The sequence below is a fragment of the Taudactylus pleione genome, unplaced genomic scaffold, assembly GCF_031769625.1.
Source record: "Taudactylus pleione unplaced genomic scaffold, aTauple2 ptg000608l, whole genome shotgun sequence".
In the NCBI taxonomy this organism is placed as follows: Eukaryota; Metazoa; Chordata; class Amphibia; order Anura; family Myobatrachidae; genus Taudactylus; species Taudactylus pleione.
The window spans coordinates 2,117,412-2,135,528 of NW_028285010.1; the positions used below are offsets into that span (position 1 = coordinate 2,117,412).

Below are 18,117 nucleotides of genomic sequence, written 5' to 3' on the forward strand. Positions count from 1 at the left end.
CTCTGTCCATTCTACCTTATTGTAGGATAAGACAGGGGGCCATAATTACGCCATAACTACTATCCAGCCGTCACTAAACCCCCCTCCTCCTACAGAGGATTACACGTTATAATAAGAGCCATACCCTGTGTAATATCTGTATAGAACATTATTAGCTATTGGTGGCAGAATAACACTATAACCCTTTACTTCCACCAAGGACTTACACCTAGACGTGTAACGTATGTACCAGCAGCACTAAAGGTGCCCACAGACATAGCGATTTTTTACCCGATCTTGCTGATTCCGACACATCGCAACGACAGAATGGGTAAAAAAAGGGGTAAAAAATGCCCAAATCGTGAGTCCCCATTCACAATCACGATGTGATGCGCGTCCCCGCAGGTCGCACATCGCATCTTCAGATCTGCCGTGCTTCTGGGGAGGTTCAGTAACAATTAGGTAGAGAAACGCAAAGTGACAGATAATATTGAAGACTCAGACAAGGCAGCATTGACCAGCGCATATGAAACTTTAATGCAAACTTTGACTCCATAATTGACAAAGGATAAACCACAGTAGGAATAAATTTTTATGTAACCACAGGAGCTTGCTCTCCGAGCTAACAGCAGCTATGCACAAAAGGCACCGATTGTGCAGGGGAAGCGTAGCGTCCTTTGATAAGAGCGGGTCAAGCTGTTTTCTGTTCTGCTAACCTCGCAGAGACGCTCGCCGGAGCCAAACACTCACTTCCATGCAGAATAATCTGAAGAGCAGGACTGGAATCTGTTTCATGCAGAGCCAGACGCTCCGACTCCTGCCAACAGTACTAGACTTTCTACAGCACATCTACCACACGAGCAGATGCCCAGGAGAGCAGTACCCACTCGCTCACGCTGGAGACAAAAATGGAAGCACAACGTGAGAAGGGCAGAATACCCCGAGTCACCGACACACAGCTTGTGACCTTTGCAGACTTTCCTCCACTATGATTGGGCAGGTGCCACGGCTTAGACTGCGCGAGAGGCTGCAGAAAAATACGCTGGGAAATCATGATGCACGTTATATATATATATATATATATATGGTGTCACGTTCCCTCAGAGCAATTACTGCAGAATACGGATATACTAGTCTTTGTGCAATGTGAGAAATGTTATGCATTCATAGAATGGAAAGTTTATTCCAGTCATCTGGAGAGATAAGGTGTTATCTTTAGCCACTGAGCCAGGCAGCGTTATCTTTAGCCACTGAGCCAGGCAGCGTTATCTTTAGCCACTGAGCCAGGTAGCGTTATCTTTAGCCACTGAGCCAGGCAGCGTTATCTATCAGAATCACTTCCGCTATCTTCCTGCCCGGACCCCGCGTCCGGCCCTGCGGCAGCCTCTCCGTCATCGCTGTTCTTATCCCAGTCCCTCATGGACGCGCCCATCATGAAATCATCGCGTAAGATGCTCCATTCCGGCGGCTTCTCTGACTTTACAGGAACCTGGAGCACAAAATAAAATGACAGCAAATAAAAGACCTGTAATGCAGGAACAAAGACACATACATTATATATATATATATATATTAGGGATGTGCAGGCTCGGATAGGTTCGAGTTTGCACGTGGAGTTCGGATTTTTCCCTCCAAAAAAATGGAACTCAGAACGAGGCAAAACGTCATCTTACATGGACGAACATCATCATTCCTGGTCTTTTGTCCAGGAATGATGATGTTCGTCCATGTAAGATGACGTTTTGCCTCTTTCTGAGTTCCGTTTTTTTGGAGGGAAAAATCCGAACTCCACGTGCAAACTCGAACCTATCCGAGCCTGCACATCCCTAATATATATATATATATATATATATATATATATATACATATACACACACACACATATATACTATATTATATATATATACACACACACACATATACTATATTATATATACACACACACACACATATACTATATTATATATACACACACACACACATATACTATATTATATATACACACATACATATACTATATTATATATACACACACACATATACTATATTATATATACACACACACACATACTATATTATATATACACACACACATATACTATATTATATATACACACACACACACATATACTATATTATATATACACACATACATATACTATATTATATATACACACACACATATACTATATTATATATACACACACACATATACTATATTATATATACACACACACATATACTATATTATATATACACACACACATATACTATATATTGGGATCTAATGGCAGCACCTGGTGACCTCAGCGGGAATGGCGCCTTTTTCTTACATGTAGTTTCGCACTCGTCAGTAAGTGACGCAACTTACAGCAGAGAATAGTTCTGTGCTCCGCAATTGGCGGCCACGTGCTGTGGACTTGTGTGGCTTACTGCGTCGTGGCTGGGCTGCCGTTACCCTCCGATGTGGCCACATCACAGTGACCAGGGCAGATCCAGTAGGGCAGCTATGGCAAGAACGGACGTGTTGGTAAGATGACATCGTATGTCAGCGCCACAGGCGGAGCTCATCAGTACGGCCCCATCCTAACGCTAGTGTGACTACGGGATGGCTGTATACCTCATTTTATGTAACGTTTATAAATCGGTGCGGCTCAGATTGCCAAATGCACCAGAGAAGGGTCTCCAGATCCATTGGGTCAGGTAATAATATTATTATTTACCACATTATTGTTGCAGAGTTCACTTATTATCCCCAAGTGCAGACTCACTAACACACACATTGTCAGCAGGTTACACAATCTGTACTATAAACAATGACAATAATGTGTGACAGTATATAACAGCCACTTTAGAGAGAGACCACCCATTCTCCGGTACCTGACAGTAACGTGTCCTGATCAGACATTGCCAGCGTGGGTCCTGCATGTGCCTGAACACAGGGCAACAGCTCCCCCATGTGGTTATACTCAGCTATTGCTTAGTCTTCAAATGGATTATGCTGCATTAATAAGCATTTATTCTAATTTTAACCCCCACTACTAAGGGCAGAAGTGCAGGGTTGCCCCGCATGGGGGGTCCCCATCTGACCCACTGAGAACTATGAATGAATCAGCTCTCATGTACTGATAAGTCATGTACCCCCCATCACCTTCTCACAACGGGGGAAGCCATATTGTGGACTAAGGGCCTGATTCAGAGCCGGTCGCTATTTGCGGTCGTTCGTTCTAAAACAAGGGGTGGCTATTCAAATGAACCGTTCGCTAATTGCGGTCTGTTCACACCTCTAGGTCTGAACGAGCGAACAAAACTTGCGGTCGTTTTTTGGGAAACTACGCCCCCTGGCCGCTCGCATCCGACGTCATGTCCGCTATTTATTAGATTAATCAAGTACATCGACCAGCGTATGAACTGCTCGCTATTCTTGTGGTTGGTTTTTGCTACCACAATCTTGCGAGCAGTTCTGACTATAAAATAACCCAGTGACGTGGTCAATGACGCTGCTGTATTAATTATGCACACCCATATATAACGCCCGTTTTGACCTTTAAGCACGCCTGCGTTCTGATCTCCACTCCCCGTTTTCAAGCACCTTCCCCTGTTACCACCCACATACGCCTCCTCCTGTCACTCAAATTATCAGGCATTCACTATTTTGCGAGCACATGAATTTCGACCGCACTGACTGGTTCGCGCATGCGTATAACGATCCGTACGCATGCGCAGTTGGGCAAACATCGCTCGGAGCGAACGAGGTAACAAGTAACATCGCCCTGTGCATCATCAGGAACACGTGGCATCACTGAGGCACAATGTGAGGTAGATGTGGATCACGGGACTAATACAGGTCGGTGTAATATAGGAGGTAGCATGAACCACTGAATTACAAGGCTTTCTGGGATTTGCAGTTCAGCAATAGCTGCAGTGAGACAGATTGCACATTCCGGCAGTCTTAAGGGACACATCCACTAGACGATTAAATTGAGCGTTTGAACGATTACGTTATCATTCGATAATCGTTTGCAGATTGCTGGTCGTTTAGACATCTATCACCGTACATTTATGTTGTACAGCCAGACGATAACGTCGGGTTCAGCAATTTTGCAGACGATTGATGCTTCTTCACTGATCGCCGGCTCGTAGGCACATCACAGACAGACAGAAACGGCTGCACGATTACAATGTCGTAATTGTGCAGTCTTTTACCTGACGTCTAGTGGATGTGTGCCTTTACTCTCCACTGTGCAATCATGCCAAGGTATGCGGACACACAGCTGGAATCCCAGCAATAAACGTGTGTGCAATAAGGATTGTCTTTATTTGCACAAGACAAACACAATGATAGCATAGGAAACATTCACGGTGACCTTCCGTCTCCTCTGCTCATAACATTGCTAACGGCAGCAAGTAACTCACCGCACCGTCCTATGTCCAACAGCACAAACAGTATGACATGTATGTTCTACTAACCAGAGATACCACACGCACAGACCACGCTCTACTAACCAGAGATCACACACACAGACCACGCTCTACTAACCAGAGATCACACGCACAGACCTCGCTCTACTAACCAGAGATCACACGCACAGACCACGCTCTACTAACCAGAGATCACACGCACAGACCACGCTCTACTAACCAGAGATCACACGCACATACCACGCTCTACTAACCAGAGAGATCACACGCACATACCACGCTCTACTAACCAGAGATATCGCACGCACAGATCACACTCTACTAACCAGATATATCACGCGCACAGACCACGCTCTACTAACCAGAGATATCACACGCACAGACCACGCTCTACTAACCAGATACCACACGCACAGACCACGCTCTAACCAGAGATCACACGCACAGATCACGCTCTACTAACCAGAGATATCACACGCACAGATCACGCTCTACTAACCAGAGATATCACACGCACAGATCACACTCTACTAACCAGAGATATCACATGCACAGACCACGCTCTACTAACCAGAGAGATCGCACGCACAGACCACGCTCTACTAACCAGATACCACACGCACAGACCACGCTCTAACCAGAGATCACACGCACAGATCACGCTCTACTAACCAGAGATATCACACGCACAGATCACGCTCTACTAACCAGAGATATCACACGCACAGATCACACTCTACTAACCAGAGATATCACATGCACAGACCACGCTCTGCTAACCAGAGAGATCGCACGCACAGACCACGCTCTACTAACCAGAGATATCACACGCACAGACCACGCTCTACTAACCAGAGATATCACACGCACAGATCACACTCTACTAACCAGAGATATCACACACAGACCACGCTCTACTAACCAGAGATATCACATGCACAAACAACGCTCTACTAACCAGAGATATCACACACAGACCACGCTCTACTAACCAAAGATATCGCACGCACAGATCACGCTCTGCTAACCAGAGATATCACACGCACAGACCTCGCTCTACTAACCAGAGATATCACACACAGATCACACTCTGCTAACCAGAGATATCACACGCACAAACAACGCTCTACTAACCAGAGATATCACATGCACAAACAACGCTCTACTAACCAGAAATCACAAGTACAGACCTCGCTCTACTAACCAGAGATATCACACACACAGACCACGCTCGCTCTACTAACCAGAGATATCACACACACAGACCACGCTCTACTATCCAGAGATATCGCACGCACAGATCACACTCTACTAACCAGAAATCACAAGTACAGACCTCGCTCTACTAACCAGAGATATCACACGCCCAGACCTCTCTACTAACCAGAGATATCACACACAGATCACACTCTACTAACCAGAGATATCACACGCACAGACCACGCTCTACTAACCAGAGATATCACACACAGACCACGCTCTACTAACCAGAGATATCACATGCACAAACAACGCTCTACTAACCAGAAATCTCAAGTACAGACCTCGCTCTACTAACCAGAGATATTGCACGCACAGATCACACTCTACTAACCAGAGATATCACACACAGACCACGCTCTGCTAACCAGAGATATCACACGCACAGACCTCTCTACTAACCAGAGATATCACATACACAAACAACGCTCTACTAACCAGAAATCACAAGTACAGACCTCGCTCTACTAACCAGAGATATCGCACGCACAGACCACGCTCTACTAACCAGAGATATCACACGCCCAGACCTCTCTACTAACCAGAAATCACAAGTACAGACCACGCTCTACTAACCAGAGATATCACACGCCCAGACCACGCTCTACTAACCAGATATATCACATGCACAGACCACGCTCTACTAACCAGAGATATCACATGCACAGATCACGCTCTGCTAACCAGAGATATCATACGCACAGACCACGCTCTACTAACCAGATACCACACGCACAGACCACGCTCTAACCAGAGATCACACGCACAGATCACGCTCTACTAACCTGAGATATCACACGCACAGATCACGCTCTACTAACCAGAGATATCACACGCACAGATCACACTCTACTAACCAGAGATATCACACGCACAGACCACGCTCTACTAACCAGAGATATCACATGCACAGACCACGCTCTGCTAACCAGAGAGATGGCACGCACAGACCACGCTCTGCTAACCAGAGAGATGGCACGCACAGACCACGCTCTACTAACAAGAGATATCACACGCACAGACCACGCTCTACTAAACAGAGATATCACACGCACAGATCACACTCTACTAACCAGAGATATCACAAGCCCAGACCTCTCTACTAACCAGAGATATCACACGCACAGACCACGCTCTACTAACCAGAGATATCACATGCACAAACAACGCTCTACTAACCAGAGATATCACACACAGACCACGCTCTACTAACCAGAGATATCACACGCACAGACCTCGCTCTACTAACCAGAGATATCACACGCACAAACAACGCTCTACTAACCAGAGATATCACACACAGACCAAGCTCTACTAACCAGAGATATCACACACAGACCACACTCTACTAACCAGAAATCACAAGTACAGACCTCTCTACTAAACAAAGATATCGCACGCACAGATCACACTCTACTAACCAGAGATATCACACGCACAGATCACGCTCTGCTAACCAGAGATATCACACGCACAGACCTCGCTCTACTAACCAGAGATATCACACGCACAGACCTCGCTCTACTAACCAAAGATATCACACGCACAGATCACACTCTACTAACCAGAGATATCACACGCACAGATCACGCTCTACTAACCAGAGATATCACACGCACAGACCTCGCTCTACTAACCAAAGATATCGCACGCACAGACCACACTCTACTAACCAGAGATATCACACGCACAGATCACACTCTACTAACCAGAGATATCACACGCCCAGACCTCTCTACTAACCAGAGATATCACACACAGACCACGCTCTACTAACCAGAGATATCACATGCACAAACAACGCTCTACTAACCAGAGATATCACACACAGACCTCGCTCTACTAACCAGAGATATCACATGCACAAACAATGCTCTACTAACCAGAAATCACAAGTACAGACCTCGCTCTACTAACCAAAGATATCGCACGCACAGATCACACTCTACTAACCAGAGATATCACACACAGACCACGCTCTACTAACCAGAGATATCGCACGCACATATCACACTCTACTAACCAGAGATATCACACACAGACCACGCTCTACTAACCAGAGATATCACACACAGATCACACTCTGCTAACCAGAGATATCACACGCACAAACAACGCTCTACTAACCAGAGATATCACACGCACAAACAACGCTCTACTAACCAGAGATATCACATGCACAAACAACGCTCTACTAACCAGAGATATCACATGCACAGACCACGCTCTGCTAACCAAAGAGATCGCATGCACAGACCACGCTCTACTAACCAGAGATATCACACGCACAGACCACGCTCTACTAACCAGAGATATCACACACACAGACCTCTCTACTAACCAGAAATATCACACGCACAGATCACACTCTATTAACCAGAGATATCACACGCACAGACCACGCTCTACTAAACAGAGATATCACACGCACAGACCACACTCTACTAACCAGAGATATCACACACAGACCACGCTCTACTAACCAGAGATATCACATGCACAAACAACGCTCTACTAACCAGAGATATCACACACAGACCAAGCTCTACTAACCAGAGATATCGCACGCACAGATCACACTCTACTAACCAGAGATATCACACGCACAGACCTCGCTCTACTAACCAGAGATATCACACGCACAGACCTCGCTCTACTAACCAGAGATATCGCACGCACAGATCACACTCTACTAACCAGAGATATCACAAGCCCAGACCACGCTCTACTAACCAGAGATATCGCACGCACAGATCACACTCTACTAACCAGAGATATCACACACAGACCACGCTCTACTAACCAGAGATATCACACGCACAGACCTCGCTCTACTAACCAGAGATATCGCACGCACAGATCACACTCTACTAACCAGAGATATCACACGCACAGACCTCGCTCTACTAACCAGAGATATCACACACAGATCACACTCTGCTAACCAGAGATATCACACGCACAAACAACGCTCTACTGACCAGAGATATCACACGCACAAACAACGCTCTACTAACCAGAAATCACAAGTACAGACCTCGCTCTACTAACCAAAGATATCGCACGCACAGATCACACTCTACTAACCAGAGATATCACACGCACAGATCACGCTCTACTAACCAGAGATATCACACGCACAGATCACACTCTACTAACCAGAGATATCACACGCACAGATCACACTCTACTAACCAGAGATATCACAAGCCCAGACCACGCTCTACTAACCAGAGATATCGCACGCACAGATCACACTCTACTAACCAGAGATATCACAAGCCCAGACCACGCTCTACTAACCAGAGATATCACACACAGACCTCGCTCTACTAACCAGAGATATCGCACGCACAGATCACACTCTACTAACCAGAGATATCACACGCACAGATCACGCTCTGCTAACCAGAGATATCACACGCACAGACCTCGCTCTACTAACCAGATATCACACGCACAGATCACACTCTACTAACCAGAGATATCACAAGCCCAGACCACGCTCTACTAACCAGAGATATCACACACAGACCACGCTCTACTAACCAGAGATATCGCACGCACAGATCACACTCTACTAACCAGAGATATCATAAGCCCAGACCACGCTCTACTAACCAGAGATATCACACACAGACCACGCTCTACTAACCAGAGATATCACACGCACAGATCACACTCTACTAACCAGAGATATCACACACACAGATCACACTCTACTAACCAGAGATATCACACACAGATTACACTCTGCTAACCAGAGATATCACACGCACAAACAACGCTCTACTAACCAGAGATATCACACGCACAAACAACGCTCTACTAACCAGAGATATCACATGCACAAACAACGCTCTACTAACCAGAAATCACAAGTACAGACCTCGCTCTACTAACCAGAGATATCACACACACAGACCACGCTCGCTCTACAAACCAGAGATATCACACACACAGACCACACTCTACTAACCAGATATATCACGCGCACAGACCTCTCTACTAACCAGAAATCACAAGTACAGACCTCGCTCTACTAACCAGAGATATCACACGCCCAGACCTCTCTACTAACCAGAGATATCACATGCACAAACAACGCTCTACTAACCAGAGATATCACACGCACAGACCACGCTCTACTAACCAGATATATCACGCGCACAGACCACGCTCTACTAACCAGAGATATCACATGCACAGATCACGCTCTGCTAACCAGAGATATCATACGCACAGACCACGCTCTACTAACCAGATACCACACGCACAGACCACGCTCTACTAACCAGATATCACGCGCACAGACCACGCTCTACTAACCAGATACCACACGCACAGACCACGCTCTACTAACCAGATACCACACGCACAGACCACGCTCTACTAACCAGATATCACGCGCACAGACCACGCTCTACTAACCAGAGATATCACACGCACAGATCACGCTCTACTAACCAGAGATATCACACGCACAGATCACACTCTACTAACCAGAGATATCACACGCACAGACCACGCTCTACTAACCAGAGATATCACACGCACAGACCACGCTCTGCTAACCAGAGAGATCGCACGCACAGACCACGCTCTACTAACCAGAGATATCACACGCACAGACCACGCTCTACTAACCAGAGATATCACACACACAGACCTCTCTACTAACCAGAAATCACAAGTACAGACCTCGCTCTGCTAACCAGAGATATCACACGCACAGATCACACTCTACTAACCAGAGATATCACATGCACAAACAACGCTCTATTAACCAGAGATATCACACGCCCAGACCTCTCTACTAACCAGAGATATCACACACAGACCACGCTCTACTAACCAGAGATATCACATGCACAAACAACGCTCTACTAACCAGAAATCAGAAGTACAGACCTCGCTCTACTAACCAGAGATATCACACACAGATCACACTCTACTATCCAGAGATATCACACGCACAGACCACGCACTGCTAACCAGATATCACACGCACAGATCACACTCTACTATCCAGAGATATCACACGCACAGACCACGCTCTGCTAAACAGAGATATCACACGCACAGACCTCGCTCTACTAACCAGAGATATCGCACGCACAGATCACACTCTACTAACCAGAGATATCACACACAGACCACGCTCTACTAACCAGAGATATCACACACAGACCACGCTCTACTAACCAGAAATCACAAGTACAGACCTCGCTCTACTAACCAGAGATATCGCACGCACAGATCACGCGCTACTAACCAGAGATATCACACGCCCAGACCTCTCTACTACCAAGAAATCACAAGTACAGACCACGCTCTACTAACCAGAGATATCACACGCACAGACCACGCTCTACTACCCAGATATATCACGCGCACAGACCACGCTCTACTAACCAGAGATATCACATGCACAGATCACGCTCTGCTAACCAGAGATATCATACGCACAGACCACGCTCTACTAACCAGATACCACACGCACAGACCACGCTCTACTAACCAGATATCACGCGCACAGACCACGCTCTACTAACCAGAGATATCACACGCACAGATCACGCTCTACTAACCAGAGATATCACACGCACAGATCACGCTCTACTAACCAGAGATATCACAAGCACAGATCACACTCTACTAACCAGAGATATCACACGCACAGACCACGCTCTACTAACCAGAGATATCACATGCACAGACCACGCTCTGCTAACCAGAGAGATCGCACGCACAGACCACGCTCTACTAACCAGAGATATCGCACGCACAGACCACGCTCTACTAACCAGAGATATCACACACACAGACCTCTCTACTAACCAGAAATCACAAGTACAGACCTCGCTCTACTAACCAGAGATATCACACGCACAGATCACACTCTATTAACCAGAGATATCACACGCACAGACCACGCTCTACTAACCAGAGATATCACACGCACAGATCACGCTCTGCTAACCAGAGATATCACACGCACAGACCACGCTCTACTAACCAGAGATATCACACGCCCAGACCTCTCTACTAACCAGAGATATCACACACAGACCACGCTCTACTAACCAGAGATATCACATGCACAAACAACGCTCTACTAACCAGAGATATCAAAACAGACCACGCTCTACTAACCAGAGATATCACATGCACAAACAACGCTCTACTAACCAGAGATATCACACACAGACCACGCTCTACTAACCAGAGATATCACATGCACAAACAATGCTCTACTAACCAGAAATCACAAGTACAGATCACACTCTACTAACCAGAGATATCACACGCACAGATCACGCTCTGCTAACCAGAGATATCACACGCACAGATCACACTCTACTAACCAGAGATATCACAAGCACAGACCTCTCTACTAACCAGAGATATCACACACAGATCACACTCTGCTAACCAGAGATATCACACGCACAAACAACGCTCTACTAACCAGAGATATCACATGCACAAACAACGCTCTACTAACCAGAAATCACAAGTACAGACCTCGCTCTACTAACCAGAGATATCACACACACAGACCACGCTCGCTCTACTAACCAGAGATATCACACACACAGACCACGCTCTACTAACCAGAGATATCACAAGCCCAGATCACACTTTACTAACCAGAGATATCGCACGCACAGATCACACTCTACTAACCAGAGATATCACACACACAGATCACACTCTACTAACCAGAGATATCACACGCACAGACCTCGCTCTACTAACCAGAGATATCGCACACACAGACCACGCTCTACTAACCAGAGATATCACACGCACAGATCACACTCTACTAACCAGATATATCACAAGCCCAGACCACGCTCTACTAACCAGAGATATCACACGCACAGATCACACTCTACTAACCAGAGATATCGCACGCACAGATCACACTCTACTAACCAGAGATATCACACACAGACCACGCTCTACTAACCAGAGATATCACACACAGATTACACTCTACTAACCAGAGATATCACACACACAGATCACACTCTACTAACCAGAGATATCACACGCACAGACCTCGCTCTACTAACCAGAGATATCGCACACACAGACCACGCTCTACTAACCAGAGATATCACACGCACAAACAACGCTCTACTAACCAGAGATATCACATGCACAGACCTCGCTCTACTAACCAGAGATATCGCACACAGACCACGCTCTACTAACCAGAGATATCACACGCACAGACCTCGCTCTACTAACCAGAGATATCACACACAGACCACGCTCTACTAACCAGAGATATCACACGCACAGACCTCGCTCTACTAACCAGAGATATCGCACACACAGACCTCGCTCTACTAACCAGAGATATCACACGCACAGATCACACTCTACTAACCAGAGATATCACAAGCCCAGACCACGCTCTACTAACCAGAGATATCACACGCACAGATCACACTCTACTAACCAGAGATATCGCACGCACAGATCACACTCTACTAACCAGAGATATCACACACAGACCACGCTCTACTAACCAGAGATATCACACACAGATTACACTCTGCTAACCAGAGATATCACACACAGATCACACTCTGCTAACCAGAGATATCACACGCACAAACAACGCTCTACTAACCAGAGATATCACATGCACAAACAACGCTCTACTAACCAGAAATCACAAGTACAGACCTCGCTCTACTAACCAGAGATATCACACACACAGACCACGCTCGCTCTACTAACCAGAGATATCGCACGCACAGACCTCGCTCTACTAACCAGAGATATCGCACGCACAGATCACACTCTACTAACCAGAGATATCACACACACAGACCTCGCTCTACTAACCAGAGATATCGCACACACAGACCACGCTCTACTAACCAGAGATATCACACGCACAGATCACACTCTACTAACCAGATATATCACAAGCCCAGACCACGCTCTACTAACCAGAGATATCACACGCACAGATCACACTCTACTAACCAGAGATATCGCACGCACAGATCACACTCTACTAACCAGAGATATCACACACAGACCACGCTCTACTAACCAGAGATATCACACACAGATTACACTCTACTAACCAGAGATATCGCACGCACAGATCACACTCTACTAACCAGAGATATCACACACACAGATCACACTCTACTAACCAGAGATATCACACGCACAGATCACACTCTACTAACCAGAGATATCACACACAGACCACGCTCTACTAACCAGAGATATCACACACAGATTACACTCTGCTAACCAGAGATATCACACACAGATCACACTCTGCTAACCAGAGATATCACACGCACAAACAACGCTCTACTAACCAGAGATATCACATGCACAAACAACGCTCTACTAACCAGAAATCACAAGTACAGACCTCGCTCTACTAACCAGAGATATCGCACGCACAGATCACACTCTACTATCCAGAGATATCCCACGCACTGCTAACCAGAGATATCACACGCACAGACCTCGCTCTACTAACCAGAGATATCGCACGCACAGATCACACTCTACTATCCAGAGATATCACACGCACAGACCACGCTCTGCTAACCAGAGATATCACACGCACAGACCTCGCTCTACTAACCAGAGATATCGCACGCACAGATCACACTCTACTAACCAGAGATATCACAAGCCCAGACCACGCTCTACTAACCAGAGATATCACACACAGACCACGCTCTGCTAACCAGAGATATCACACGCACAGACCTCGCTCTACTAACCAGAGATATCGCACGCACAGATCACACTCTACTAACCAGAGATATCACACACAGACCACGCTCTACTAACCAGAGATATCGCACGCACAGATCACACTCTACTAACCAGAGATATCACACGCACAGACCACGCTCTACTAACCAGAGATATCACATACACAAACAACGCTCTACTAACCAGAGATATCACATACACAAACAACGCTCTACTAACCAGAAATCACAAGTACAGACCTCGCTCTACTAACCAGAGATATCACACGCACAGACCTCTCTACTAACCAGAGATATCACATGCACAAACAACGCTCTACTAACCAGAGATATCACACGCACAGACCACGCTCTACTAACCAGAGATATCACAAGCCCAGACCACGCTCTACTAACCAGAGATATCGCACGCACAGATCACACTCTACTAACCAGAGATATCACACACAGATCACGCTCTACTAACCAGAGATATCACACACAGACCACGCTCTACTAACCAGAGATATCACACACAGACCACGCTCTACTAACCAGAGATATCACACGCCCAGACCTCTCTACTAACCAGAGATATCACACACAGACCACGCTCTACTAACCAGAGAGATCACATGCACAAACAACGCTCTACTAACCAGAAATCACAAGTACAGACCTCGCTCTACTAACCAGAGATATCACACGCACAGACCACGCTCTGCTAACCAGAGATATCACACGCACAGACCTCGCTCTACTAACCAGAGATATCGCACGCACAGACCACACTCTACTAACCAGAGATATCACACGCCCAGACCTCTCTACTAACCAGAGATATCACATGCACAAACAACGCTCTACTAACCAGAGATATCACACGCACAGACCACGCTCTACTAACCAGATATATCACGCGCACAGACCACGCTCTACTAACCAGAGATATCACACACACAGACCACGCTCGCTCTACAAACCAGAGATATCACACACACAGACCACACTCTACTAACCAGATATATCACGCGCACAGACCTCTCTACTAACCAGAAATCACAAGTACAGACCTCGCTCTACTAACCAGAGATATCACACGCCCAGACCTCTCTACTAACCAGAGATATCACACACAGACCATGCTCTACTAACCAGAGATATCACACACACAGACCACGCTCTACTAACCAGAGATATCACACACACAGACCACGCTCTACTAACCAGAGATATCGCACGCACAGATCACGCTCTACTAACCAGAGATATCACACGCCCAGACCTCTCTACTAACCAGAGATATCACATGCACAAACAACGCTCTACTAACCAGAGATATCACACGCACAGACCACGCTCTACTAACCAGATATATCACGCGCACAGACCACGCTCTACTAACCAGAGATATCACATGCACAGATCACGCTCTGCTAACCAGAGATATCATACGCACAGACCACGCTCTACTAACCAGATACCACACGCACAGACCACGCTCTACTAACCAGATATCACGCGCACAGACCACGCTCTACTAACCAGATACCACACGCACAGACCACGCTCTACTAACCAGATACCACACGCACAGACCACGCTCTACTAACCAGATATCACGCGCACAGACCACGCTCTACTAACCAGAGATATCACACGCACAGATCACGCTCTACTAACCAGAGATATCACACGCACAGATCACACTCTACTAACCAGAGATATCACACGCACAGACCACGCTCTACTAACCAGAGATATCACATGCACAGACCACGCTCTGCTAACCAGAGAGATCGCACGCACAGACCACGCTCTACTAACCAGAGATATCACACGCACAGACCACGCTCTACTAACCAGAGATATCACACACACAGACCTCTCTACTAACCAGAAATCACAAGTACAGACCTCGCTCTGCTAACCAGAGATATCACACGCACAGATCACACTCTACTAACCAGAGATATCACATGCACAAACAACGCTCTATTAACCAGAGATATCACACGCCCATACCTCTCTACTAACCAGAGATATCACACACAGACCACGCTCTACTAACCAGAGATATCACATGCACAAACAACGCTCTACTAACCAGAAATCACAAGTACAGACCTCGCTCTACTAACCAGAGATATCACACACAGATCACACTCTACTATCCAGAGATATCACACGCACAGACCACGCACTGCTAACCAGATATCACACGCACAGATCACACTCTACTATCCAGAGATATCACACGCACAGACCACGCTCTGCTAAACAGAGATATCACACGCACAGACCTCGCTCTACTAACCAGAGATATCGCACGCACAGATCACACTCTACTAACCAGAGATATCACACACAGACCACGCTCTACTAACCAGAGATATCACACACAGACCACGCTCTACTAACCAGAAATCACAAGTACAGACCTCGCTCTACTAACCAGAGATATCGCACGCACAGATCACGCGCTACTAACCAGAGATATCACACGCCCAGACCTCTCTACTACCAAGAAATCACAAGTACAGACCACGCTCTACTAACCAGAGATATCACACGCACAGACCACGCTCTACTACCCAGATATATCACGCGCACAGACCACGCTCTACTAACCAGAGATATCACATGCACAGATCACGCTCTGCTAACCAGAGATATCATACGCACAGACCACGCTCTACTAACCAGATACCACACGCACAGACCACGCTCTACTAACCAGATATCACGCGCACAGATCACGCTCTACTAACCAGAGATATCACACGCACAGATCACGCTCTACTAACCAGAGATATCACACGCACAGATCACGCTCTACTAACCAGAGATATCACACGCACAGATCACACTCTACTAACCAGAGATATCACACGCACAGACCACGCTCTACTAACCAGAGATATCACATGCACAGACCACGCTCTGCTAACCAGAGATCGCACGCACAGACCACGCTCTACTAACCAGAGATATCACACGCACAGACCACGCTCTACTAACCAGAGATATCACACACACAGACCTCTCTACTAACCAGAAATCACAAGTACAGACCTCGCTCTACTAACCAGAGATATCACACGCACAGATCACACTCTATTAACCAGAGATATCACACGCACAGACCACGCTCTACTAACCAGAGATATCACACGCACAGATCACGCTCTGCTAACCAGAGATATCACACGCACAGACCACGCTCTACTAACCAGAGATATCACACGCCCAGACCTCTCTACTAACCAGAGATATCACACACAGACCACGCTCTACTAACCAGAGATATCACATGCACAAACAACGCTCTACTAACCAGAGATATCAAAACAGACCACGCTCTACTAACCAGAGATATCACATGCACAAACAACGCTCTACTAACCAGAGATATCACACACAGACCACGCTCTACTAACCAGAGATATCACATGCACAAACAATGCTCTACTAACCAGAAATCACAAGTACAGACCTCACTCTACTAACCAAAGATATCACACGCACAGATCACGCTCTGCTAACCAGAGATATCACACGCACAGATCACACTCTACTAACCAGAGATATCACAAGCACAGACCTCTCTACTAACCAGAGATATCACACACAGATCACACTCTGCTAACCAGAGATATCACACGCACAAACAACGCTCTACTAACCAGAGATATCACATGCACAA

General features: G+C 46.4%; 1 protein-coding gene across 1 annotated transcript in view; it reads right to left on the bottom strand.

Annotated features, from left to right (window-relative positions):
• Window positions 1-492: 492 nt before the first annotated feature.
• Window positions 493-18,117, bottom strand: part of RRP15 (ribosomal RNA processing 15 homolog) — a 91,101-nt gene continuing 73,476 nt past the window's right edge. The window contains exon 5 of the mRNA XM_088454020.1: window positions 493-1,468. Coding sequence (XP_088310146.1) covers window positions 1,301-1,468 — 168 coding nt within the window. The 3' untranslated portion in view covers window positions 493-1,300. The remainder of the gene's footprint in view (window positions 1,469-18,117) is intronic.